This window comes from Pongo pygmaeus, chromosome 6 (assembly GCF_028885625.2).
Source record: "Pongo pygmaeus isolate AG05252 chromosome 6, NHGRI_mPonPyg2-v2.0_pri, whole genome shotgun sequence".
NCBI lineage: Eukaryota > Metazoa > Chordata > Mammalia > Primates > Hominidae > Pongo > Pongo pygmaeus.
In genome coordinates, this window is record NC_072379.2 from 134,021,274 (window position 1) to 134,033,659 (window position 12,386).

Below are 12,386 nucleotides of genomic sequence, written 5' to 3' on the forward strand. Positions count from 1 at the left end.
TTTGTATTCTGTGTGGTCATTTGCAAAAACTAAATGAATCCCTACAATGGTCAGATATTGATTATGTGCCATATTTTGAGTATAGGCATCTTTATCAAGATATTTTTCTAGCATTATAAAAATGTTAACTTTTAAAGAATAAACAGATGAAACATAATACCAATTAAATTCTAACTTTTAAAAATTAAACTTTTAATTTTGATTAACGTGCTCTTGTAAGAAATAATTCAGAGAGATGCCAGGGACCCTGTCTTCTGTTTCCCCTAATGGTAACATCTTGCAAAACTATAGTGCCATGTTACAATAAGGCTATTTATATTCATGCAGTCGAAATGCTGACCATTTCCATGACCATAAGGATCCCTCATATTGCCCTCTTAAAGCCATACCCACTCCCTCCTGTCCTTACCTTGCAGTTATCCCCCGGCAACCACAAATCTGTTCCGCATTTCTGTAAATGTATCATTCACAAATGTTTTTTCACATCCCTGTGAAATCACACAATATGTAACGTGCTGGGATTGGCTTTTATCAGTTGGCACACTTCTTGGAATACTTATCCCCCACCCCCAAGTTGATGCATACATCCATAGTTTCTTCCTTTTTATTTCTGTGCAGTATTCCGTGATATGGATTTACCACAGCCTATTTAACCATTCACCTGTTGAAGAACATGTGGGTTGTTTTCAGTTTGGGGCCATTATGAACACATTAGTGTACAGGTTTATGTGAAATGAGTCTTCATTTCCCTGAGATAAAAACCCAGGAGTTCAATTGGTAGGTGGTATGGTAGTTATGTTACATACATGTTTAATTCTTTAATTGACTGCCAAACTGTTTTCCAAAATGGATGTACAATTTTCCATTCCCAAGAACAGTTTATGAGCAATCCATTTTCTGTGCATCGTCACCAAAATTTGGTATTGTCACTATTTTCTATTTTAGCCATTCTGACAAGTGTGTTATCTCATTGTGGTTTTAATTTGCATTTCCATAACAGTTAAACGATGTTGAATATCTTTTCACATGCTTATTTGCCTGGCCCCTGCTTAGCCTTCACTGACACTACCTTGAAAAAGGGGTTGGGGCACTCCCACTGGGCTTGTGTTGGCATGGGTGGGTGTGGGAGTCACAGTCATTTCTGTGGTGTTAGGCTGGAGTAGAACAGTTAACTATCTAAAAGGTTTTGGTCTCTTTAGGCTGTCCCTCTCCTGGCCCTTGGGCTAGAAGGAACAGGCGTATGTAGGGATTTTTTAAAACTGCATTCATTGGCATTTCTGGGTTGCCAGCCTCTCCAGGTTTAAAGCGAGAATATATGAAGCAAAAAGAAAACCCAGTGAACTCATCATCATGCCACTCTTCTGGCCTTGAACTCCCTAGCTAGTCTGCCTTCTCCTTTCCATCTTTTAGAGCTTCTTATGTAATACTCAGAATTTTTGGTTGTACTTAGTGGGAGGAATAAAGTACTTCTCATCTTTTTAGAAGTGGGAATCTGAAAACAATTTCATGTCTGCATATGTACTCTTTGATATGTTGACTAAATATTGATTTTAAGTATGATTCTTTTACTAGAAAAAACATTTGAAAACAAAGAAGGAAAGGAATTCTACCATAGCAAGCCACCAAAATGCCAGAGAAGGACAAGAGGTAAATCTTCATTAATCCAGTTATTAAAGTTTTTTTAAATGAATGAAAGAGAATGGCAAGTTATTTTCTCTTATACTTCTTATACCCGAATTTTCCCCCAGGAGAAGTTAAAATTTTGTTCATATTATTTACTGTTTATAAAAACACAAAAGATCCTTGACAGATGAGAGGTGTGCCTTATTAAGATGCCATATTTAAATTTCATTTATACTTTTACCTTACTCTAAAAAGTATTTGAGGAAGCTTACAAAGATGCATCCAGGGTAGCAAGAATAAAGAAATTAAAACTAAGAAAAATTAACTGGGAATATAAGGGTATAAAAATAAAAACAGTGGTACTGAAAGATCAGCTTCTACCATGACAACAGGAAGAGCTCTGCAAACCCATTCACCAGCAAAACTAGTGAAATTATCCACAACAACAACAACAAACAACAACAGATATTTAAAGTCTCTGAAATGGTCTTAAGGTTATACGTTAAATGAAACAAAAATCTATTCAAGAAAATCTACTAAAATTCATTAAAAACTGTGAGAGCCTGTGGTATTTCAATCAAGACTGCCTCTTCCCCTACCCCCACCCGACTCTGCAGCTCAGTAAGACAGAAACTCCACACTAGTGTAGACAAGAAATTAGGGCTCCCTCTCCCCAGAGCTACCAAAGGGCTATCCCAGGAGGGGCAGGATATCAGTATGTCTTATTCTTCCCCCTGCTGCCTGTTGCTAAGTCAGGTGAGTGCGGACAAGAGATGGGGGCTCCCTTCCTCTCTCAGTCCCCGTTCATGAGACAGAGGCGCTACTTCAGGTGCTCCACCACCGAGCATTCTTGGGCTCTGATTGCCCTTATCTTGGTTTGTAAAATGATGGTTCCACACTGGGAGAGGCAAATGGAGGAGACCTAAGTCTACTGCCTCCCCTCCGCCTACAGTTCAGCTCCTAAAGCAGGGTATCACTTGGAGGGAAGAGTGCCATTTCCGCCATCCCCAGCTCATAAGCCATAGCTTATAAATTTTGCCCTGATGAAAAACTAGGTCATAAAACAGATAGCTCCCAATCTCTTCCAGAAAAAGAGAAGTTAAGCTTAAGGACAGTCTCAAAACCAGTACAATTATGGCTTAAAAAAAAAAAATTCTGGAGGACAAATATATTACTGGTGGAAGTTATCTTACCAGCAGCAAATCTGTACAGGTCTGCAGCAACATCAATTCTTGCCTTCCACTCCTGCCCTAAAACTTGCCTCAGTCTCTTTTTCTGCCTTATGCCTCTGAGTCAAATCTTAAAATGTTCATATACCAGTTAAACTCTGCCATTTTGTTTCTTAATGCGCATGCTTGAGCTCACTCCTGAGATCTCATCAGGAAGCGGCTGATCACCAGTCTCAGGTGTTTCCTATCTGTAGAAAGACTGCCTTTCCCTGCTGCTGGCTGCAACCAATTATTATTTTAGAGAGGCAGTTAACAACCACCTGACCATCACCTGATGCCTGACATTCCTGGTGGGGTTTTGGTGGAGCCCTCTCCTGCCCACTGATGCCTGATTAGCTACCTACTGCAACAACACTGGTAGATTCATTGGAGCTACAGGCTAAACTGAATACTGACTAGTTTGCCAGAGAGAACTGGAGACAGAGATAGCTAGGAGGAGCCTTACTGGAGTCAGAAAAAATAAAATTTTTTCTGACTCCAGTAAGGCTCCTCCTAGCTGTCTCTTAAACACTGACCTCTGCAACTATCCTTTTGAAGAAGTTTGACTGGATTAGTCTGAAGAGCAGAGCTGAATGTGGTCAGGGAAAGAGACAAAGAGAGCCCTGCCTTAGCTCTGTCATCCCAAGTGAATGTGGATATACCTCAGTCTGTACCTCTGAGGACCAACATCAGAGGCTTAGTACTGCAGGGAGCAGAGATGGCTATAAAGGAGTAATGCTCCTTTTCCTCTGCTCTCTCTTCTAGAATTACATTATTTCAGGAATGTAATATGAATAGGAATTAAAATTTTTTTATGGTAAACAAATCCTCTAATTGATACCCCTGTGTTAAGTCATTTGCAGGACCCAATAACCAAAATAGGTTTTTGTTAGGGGATTTTTTTTTAATGTGTATATTGCAAGACACATATTTATTTAGTTCTCATAAATATATCCACAGAGTGGTTTTCCTCACGTATCCAAGCTACATTTAATGTAAAATATTATAAATCCCTTTATATTAAATGCTCGTGTATTTGCATCTTTCTTGATTGGAGGTTTTAAAATTGTATGAAATCATAATATTTAATGTTAGATACTTCCAAATGGAAAACAATCTTCATTTGGTCAAATGCTTTGAGAAAGTTGCATACATTCTAAGTGTGCCCATAAGCTAATAGGAGATTGTGGTCACTTACCTTGAAATTCCTACTCGTCTTTCACAAAAAGAGTGAACAATCTCACTTTCACTCAGGTAAATGGCTGAGGGCAACTTAAATTCATGCTCTTGAACTGACTATTTCTTACTTTGTTTGCTTGTAAGACATCAATACATCCCTAAAATAATATTGGTAAATTATTTTAAAAATATTTCAGTTAACTTTGTTTCCCACCAAGACACTCTCACTTGTTGATTCTGAAGAATTTCAACACAAACAATTATATATTACTGTGGTCAGAAATTACAGGTGCCTGCCACCACCCCCCACTAATTTTTTTTTTTTTTTTTTTCCACCATGTTGGCCAGGCTTGTCTCGAACTCCTGACCTCAAGTGATCTGCCCGCCTCGGCCTCCCTAAGTACTGGGATTACAGATGTGCACCATGCCCGGCCTCATCTTTTTCTACATAAGCACAGTTTTGCAATCTGTTTATATATCTTACATAATTTTATATCTTTTTACCCATTTCACACTTTTATCTTCCCATGTTTGTTCTTCTAATTTAAATAAGTGAGATTATAAGAATACCATTTTTTGTCTCTTTCTCATTATAAATAAATTCTATGTGATGTGGAAAATTTTTAAGCCCCCTTTACTGCCAAAATATAGTATCAATATTTTCTTCTATTCATTGATGCAGGAGAAAAGTAGTGTAGTGAAAAATATTAGAAGATTCTGATTTATAAGATAATTTTGGTCATTCTAAACCTGTAAGGATGAAATGAGAAATATTTGTTAAAAATGCACAATACCATAAATCATATAGGAAATATACCCCATTTCATGTTGATAAAATAGCATTGTTTTCTTTGATTCTACATTCCATTAGGTTTATGATAGAGGACATTTGCTGCAAAGACACAAACAATCAAATTCTGATGTGAAAGGTAATATTCTGCTTCTACCTTCTCATAAACAATTAATTAATTTACTCAACTAAGAATTTTTGGTGCCACAACTTTGAGGTTGCCACTGTGCTTGATGCTAGGGATATTAAATGTATATGATACCATTTCTTCCCTGCAGTACCTCATCCTTTAATCAGGAAAGAAACAACAACAATCCAAGTGCAGTGTCATAGACACAATGCCAGTAGTCTGTTCAGGGTTCCCAGGGAGCACAGAGAAAGGAGCGGTCAATTACGTTGGAGAAGAGAGAGGTCCACATATTTGAGGGCTATCCCCAAGGTTTTGAAAGGTTTGCCCCCAAAGGGAAAGGCATTTATGTTTGAAAAACCATCTTTTTCCTCTCATTTTGTAATTTAATAGAAGATGAGCCCAGGAGAGAAATTAATTCATAGACTATTCATTGGCTTCTACTGCAACCTACTAAGTCTGATGTGAATCTTTAACTGACTCTCTAGCATCTCTGTTTTTTTTTTTTTCTTAATTCTGTCATTTTATCTTTAGTTGAGGTCCTTTGGTGGGGGGAATCATATAATTTAAGCAAAATTTTAATTTTATCTAAAATACCTAATTTTTTATGTGTGTGTATATATATATTAATTTATTGTACATTTTTATATACCTATTTCCCAAAAGGATTTGAGGTAACCTAATTACACACACACACACACACACACACACACACACACACACACACACACTCATATATCCATGTAGTTTATGATGTAGCAAAATAATTAAAAATATAAATGGAGATAAGAACCTAAGAACCATGCCTAGGAAAGGGAAGAATACTATTATAATTAAAAGAGTCAATTCACTTAAACTTTATTTTTTCTGATAATGGTCAGCTAGGCATATTCAGCGGCTTTTTATAAGTAACTTTTATGTATTCTTTTAACATTTTAATGTCAAAAATTAAAAATAAAGACAAGCAAAAGTAAACATTATATTTTAGAATATTTATTTTAAATGTGTTCCTATATTTATCCACATACACACCATGTTAATGAATCACATAATCATCGCATTATTTTGCAACCTACTTTTTAATTTTAAATTACAGTATATTATAAACCTCTTTATATGTAAATAAATGGTGGCAAAGTATTCCATTCTACTAATTAAGCCACCCCTAGTGTTAAACTTACATTTTGTTTCCAAATTTTTTCCTATTGTAAACAACAATGAAAACTTTATAACTCTCTATTTGTGTGTTTTCTTAATTATTTCTTTATAACAAATTCCTAGAAAAGGAATTGCTGGCCCAAAAGGTATGAACATTTTTAAATGCAACAAAAATTTGTAACATTTGAAGACTGCTTATTTTAATTTCATTGAACTAAACTACTGTCTACAAGTTATTTACTAGCATTTTCCACTTTGAAAAAAGATGAAAAATATGAAATGTAAATGGGCGAGTTATTTTCATGCTACTATGATCTTTATCATCTTCTCTAGATACAAGGCCAAATGAACCAGATGGTTATATGGTTGATTATTTCAGAAGACAGTTACCTAATCAAGGTTTGGGTGAGTAAAATAGGAACACAGACAGTAATAAGTGGTCCCCTATGATCTGAATGTTATTTTTCTCTCTAGCTCTAGAAATACACAGGGGAAACAGTAGAAATTTACTGTATGTCAATTTGCTTTTAATTTCACCCAGTCAAAACAAAACAAAAGAATATTCATCTCATTGTCTAATCTTTTCATTCCCATCTCACCAAATCTTAGAGCAGAGAGAAACCTTGAGAATGTTCTAGTTTCACCTTCTGCCCATGACAGGCCCCAGGCTCATCCAACCTCTGGTTGATTACACTTGGTGACAAGTACTTTGCTAAATTGCAATATAATTCATTCCATTGCTAAAGAGCTATAGCATTGAAAAAGTTTATTTTCAACAAACTTTAACGGTAAGAAGTTTAAAATATGTGTCCTTGTAAATTTCATCCACTTCTTTTAATCTGTCCTCTCTAATAACACAAAATAGTGAAGAAACCTTAAAGGTAAATAATTCCAACTGACTCATTTTCCCCAATTCTCCTTGAAATAATGCAATTGTAATACCTTCTCTATTTTTTAAAAAGCTGTCATTTATTTCCCTGAAATTTTCCGTTTCTTTCAACCATCCATAAAGCACCGTGATTCAAGTCCCTTTACCATTTTATTTTACTCTTTTTTTATTGCTATTCAAGCTTAAATGAAACTGAACATAGTATTGCAGATGTTGTCTAATGAGTGCAAAATATATCTTTATTTTTATTTGCTCCTTTATAGATACTAGTTTTCCATTAATGCAGTTTAAGATTATATTTCTTCTTTTGAAAATTACTCTAAAATCTTGACATAATGGATTTCACATATTCAAACCTTTAACGTTTTATTTTCATAGTGCTACTGCTAAGTTGTATCTCCTCCATTCTCTACTTCTTCACTTATTATTTGGTTCATTGTGCTTGACCTTAAATTTATTCCTGTTAAATTTAAATTTAACCTTCTTAGATTCAGCCTTTCATGAACTATTATGTCATATTGTTATACTATATATATATGCATGTGTGAATACATATATGTATGTGTATATATACATATACATAGATACATGTATTTGACCTCTTGTCAAAGCTTCAGACCCTGTATGTAACTATCTGCTATACATCTCCACACAGATGTCCCACATATCCAAATTCAAATTCGTCTAATTCCACACAAAATGCTCTTCCTCACATATTCTCAATAACATTGATGGCAGTACTATCTCCATAACCACTCCAGCTACAAATCTGATCGGTATCCTTTTTTCTCACTTTCACTTCTGTCCCTCATATCCATCCAGTCAGCCACTGAATCCATATGATTTTACCTCAGAATCTCTTTTTCTCTATCTTAACTACCATCATTACCATCATTCTTTTCAGATTCTTATCATCATCCACTTACCAGGAGTTCTGTAGTTTTCTAGTCAGTCTCCCTGCCACCAATATTGTCATTCTAATTACACCCTTCATACTACCATCAAAGTGATTTACCAGAAACACAAATCTGACTATACAACCTCAGCACCTAAAGCCTTTTAGTGATTCCCAGTCATCTAACAGGGGTTGGACTGACACTGCCCTAAGACTGGCACTGCCTTTTCTTTAGGCTTTCTCTTTCTCATTTTAATTTCTTTTTACATTTAATTTTAAAATAATTTCGAGAATAGTAAAAAAACTTTCTCTCTCTCTCTATTAATCAATCTATCTTTTTTCCCATTATCCATTCTCTAAGAAAAAGAACATTCTCTTACATTAAAATCAGGAAATTCAACTTGATACAACACTATTTTGTATCATATATAATTCAGTTTTGCCAAATATCCCAATAGTGTTCTTTAGAGCAAACTTACTATCTAATTCAAGGTGTAATATGGGATCATGAATTGCACTGAATTATCATATTTCTTTATTCTCTTAATTTGGAACATTGGCTCAGCCTTTCTTTGTCATTCACAACACTGTCATTTTTAAAGATTATTGGCAAGTTGTCTTATAGAATATCTGGTTTTAAAATTTTAGTGAACAAAAGAATTACCAAAAGAGTTTATGTAAATCTCAGCTTCTGACCGAGTAGGTCTTTGATGTCACCCCTTAATTTGTATTGTTTATATGGGATTTCAGATAATTCTGGCATTGATGACCTGCAGACCACACTTTGCAAGTTACCACTATGGGGGCCACAATGAAAATCGGTTGGAGGCCAAGCAGTTGGGGCCCAGCCCATCCAAACCTTTTTCATCTTGAATAGCTTTCTTATGTAATTTTCTTTCAATAATGGTCTATTACTCAAAATTTTTTCCTTTTACTATTATTTTTAATTGACATAATAATTGTACCAAACCTGTTTCATCCTGAATAGTTTTCTTATGCAATGTTTCTTTCAATAATGGTCTATAACTTGAAATTTTTTCCTTTTATTATTATTTTTAGTTGATGTAATAATTGTACATATGGGGTACAGTGTGATATTTTGATACATGTATACAATGTATAATGATCAAATTGAGGTAATTAGCATCACCTCAAACAGTTATCATTTCTTTGTGTTTGGTACATTCAAAATCTGCTCTCCTAGCTATTTGAAAATACACAATAAATTGTTAATTATACTCACCCTATAGTTCTATGGAACGCTAGTCCCTATTCCTCCTATGTAGCTGTAATTAGTATCTGTTAAGCAACCTTCGACTATCCTTTCCACCCCTCTATCCTTCTCTGCTTCTATTAACCACTATTCTATACTCTCTACTTCTATGAGATCAACATTTTAAGTTTCTACATATGAATGAGAACATGCAGTATTCATCTTCCTGTGGCTGGCTTATTTCACTTAACATAATGTCCTCCAAGCTCATCAATGTTGCCACAAATGACAGAATTTTGTTCTTTTTCATGGTTAAATACTATTCCATTGTTTCTACGTACCATATTTTCTTTATCATTTCATCTGTTGATGGACACTTAGGTTGATTCCATATCTTGGCTGTTGTGAATAGTGCTGCAATGACCATGAGAGTGCAGATATCTCTTTGACATACTGATTTCCTTCTTTTTGGATATATACCCAGTAGTGGGATTGCTGTATCATATGGTAGTTCTGTTTTTAGTTTTCTGGGTAACCTCCATATTATTCTCTATAATGACTGCACAAATTTGCATTCCCACTAAAAGTGTGCAGGGATTCCTTTTTCTCTACATCCTCTCCAATACTTGTTATCTTTTATCTTTTTGATAATAGCTATTCTAACAGATATGAGACCATATCTCCTTGTGGTTTTAATTTGCATTTCTCTGATGATTAGTGCTGTTGAGCATTGTTCCATATACCTGTTGGCCATTTGTATGTCTTCTTTTCAGAGATGTCTATTCAGCTCATTTGACCATTTTTAAAGTAGGTTATTTTTGTTTGTTTATTTTTGCTATTGAGGTAAGTCCCTTATATATTCTGGATATTAATCCCTTGTCAGATAGTTTGCAAATGTTTTCTCCCATTCTGCAGGTTATCTCGTCACTCTGTTGATTGTTTCCGTTGCCGTGCAAATATTTTCAGTCTGATAGAATTCCATTTGCCTATATTTGCTTTAGTTGCCTGGGCTTTTGAGGTCTTCTCCATAAAATCTTTCATCAGACCAATGTCCTGAAGGATTTCCCTTATGATTTCTTCTGGTAGTTTCATAGTTTGGGGTCTTACATTTAAGTTCTTAGTCCATTTTGAATTGACCTTTTTTATGGTGAGAGATAGGAGTCCAGTTTCATTTTTCTGTGTATTGATATCTAGCTTTCCTGGCACAGTTTATTGAAGAGATTATCATTCCCCTATGGATGTTCTTGGCACCTTTGTCAAATATCAGTTGTCTGTAAATAAGTAGATTTATTTTGGGGTTCTCTGTTCTGTCTCATTGGTCTACATATCTGTTTTCATGTTTTTAACCATTCTGGTTTGATTACTATTGCCTTCATTTTGAAGTCTAGTAGTGTGATGCCTCCAGCTTTATTCCTTTTGCTCAGGATTTGCTTTTGCTATTTGGGGTCTTCTGTGGTTCTGCACAAATTTTAGGATTGTTTTTTCCATTTCTGTGAAGAATGTTATTGGTATTTTGATAGGGAGTGCATTGAATCAACAGATAACTTTGGATCGTATGGACATTTTCACAATATTAAGTCTTCCAATCCATGAACATGAGATGTCTATTTGTATCCGCCTCAATTTTTTTCATCAGTGTTTTATAGTTTTCCTTGTAGAGACATTTCACCTCTTTGGCTAAATTTATTCCTACATATTATTTTTTGTAGCTATTGTAAATGGGATTGTTTTTCTTGATTTCTTGTTTTGATGGTTTGTTCTTGGGGTATAGAAATACCACTGATCTTTGTATGTTGGTTTTGTATCCAACTTTCCTAAATTTATCAGTTCTAGGAGTATTTGATAGAGCCTTTAGGGTTTTCTGTATATAAGATCATGTCATCTGCAAACAGGGACAATTTGACTTGCTTCTTTCCAATTTGGATGCTGTTTATTTCTTTCTCTTGCCTATTTGCTTTGGCCAGAACTTTCATTACTATGTTGAACAAAAGTAAGCATCATTATCTTGTCCCACATCTTAGGGGAAAAGCTTGCAACTTTTCCTCACTCAGCATGATATTGGGTGTGAGTTTGTCTTGTATGGCCTTTATTGTGTTGAGGTACATTCCTTCCATACCTTATTTGGTGAGAGTTTTTGTCACAAAAAGATGTTGAATTTTATCAAATGCTTTTTCTGCATATATTCAGATGATCAATATATGCAGGGTTTTTGTCCTCCATCCTGTTGATGTGATGTATCATATTTATTAATGTGTGTATATTGATTCATCCTTGCATCCCTCGGATGAATCCCACTTGATCATGGTGAATAATTTTTTTCAATGTGCTGCTGGGTTTAGGAGATGTGGTTTGTTGGTATTTTTTTGAGGACTTTTACATCTTTATCAAGAACATAGGCCAATAGGTTTCTTTTGTTGTTGTTGTTGTGTCCTTGTCTGGTTGATACCAGGGTAATATTAGTCACACAGAATAAGTTTGGAAGAATTTCCTCATCTTCAATTTTCTAAAAAAGTTTGAGAAGAACTGGTATTTGTTCTTCTTTAAATGTTTGGTAGAATTCTACAGTGATGTAATCAAGTCCTGGGGTTTTCTTCAATGGAAGACTTTTTATTACAGATTCAATCATTACTCATAATTGATCTGTTTGGGTTTTCTATTTCTTCTTTGCTTAATCTTAGTAGATTGTACGTGTCTAGAAATTTATTCATTTCTGCTAAGTTTTCTAATTTGTTGGAGTACAGTTGTTTGTGATAGTCTCCAGTGATCCTTGTATTTCCATGGTATCAGTTGTAACGTCTTCTTCATTCTGATTTTATTTGGGTCTTTTCTTTTTTTCTCTTGGTTATTCTAGCTAATGGTTTGTTGATTTTATCTTTCAAAAAAAAATCAACTTTTCATTTATTGATCTTTTATAATTTTTAATCTCAATTTCATATATTCTGCTCTGATCTTTATTATTTCTTTCCTTCTACTAATTTTTGGTTTGGTTTGTTCTTGCTTTTCTAGTTCCTTGTGGTACATAATTAGGTTGTTTATTTGAAATCATTCTACTTTTTGGATATAGGCATTTATTGCTATGAACTTTCCTCTTAGGGCTGCTTTTGCTATATCCCATAGGTTTTGGTATGTTGTGTTTCTATTTACATTGGTTTCAAAACATTTTTTAATTTCCTTTTTACTGTCTTCAGCAGTTATTCAGAAGTATGTTGTCTAATTTCCATGTAACTATACAATTTTGAAAGTTCTTCTTGTTATTGACTTCTAGTTTCATCCCTTTGTGGTCAGAAAAGATACTTGATATTAT

The 12,386-nt window shown here is 34.6% G+C and overlaps 1 protein-coding gene across 5 annotated transcripts in view; it reads left to right on the top strand.

Annotated features, from left to right (window-relative positions):
- AGBL3 (AGBL carboxypeptidase 3) overlaps positions 1-12,386 on the top strand; it is a 155,354-nt gene that overhangs the window by 87,917 nt on the left and 55,051 nt on the right. For 4 of the 5 annotated variants that reach the window (XM_054494618.1, XM_054494621.2, XM_054494617.2 and 1 more), the window contains 3 exons: positions 1,573-1,647; positions 4,882-4,939; positions 6,419-6,490. In XM_054494618.1, coding sequence (XP_054350593.1) covers positions 1,573-1,647; positions 4,882-4,939; positions 6,419-6,490 — 205 coding nt within the window. Of the gene's footprint in view, positions 1-1,572; positions 1,648-4,881; positions 4,940-6,418; positions 6,491-8,619; positions 8,786-12,386 lie in introns of those variants that run through there. The other variant, XM_054494620.1, reaches the window with a different exon arrangement.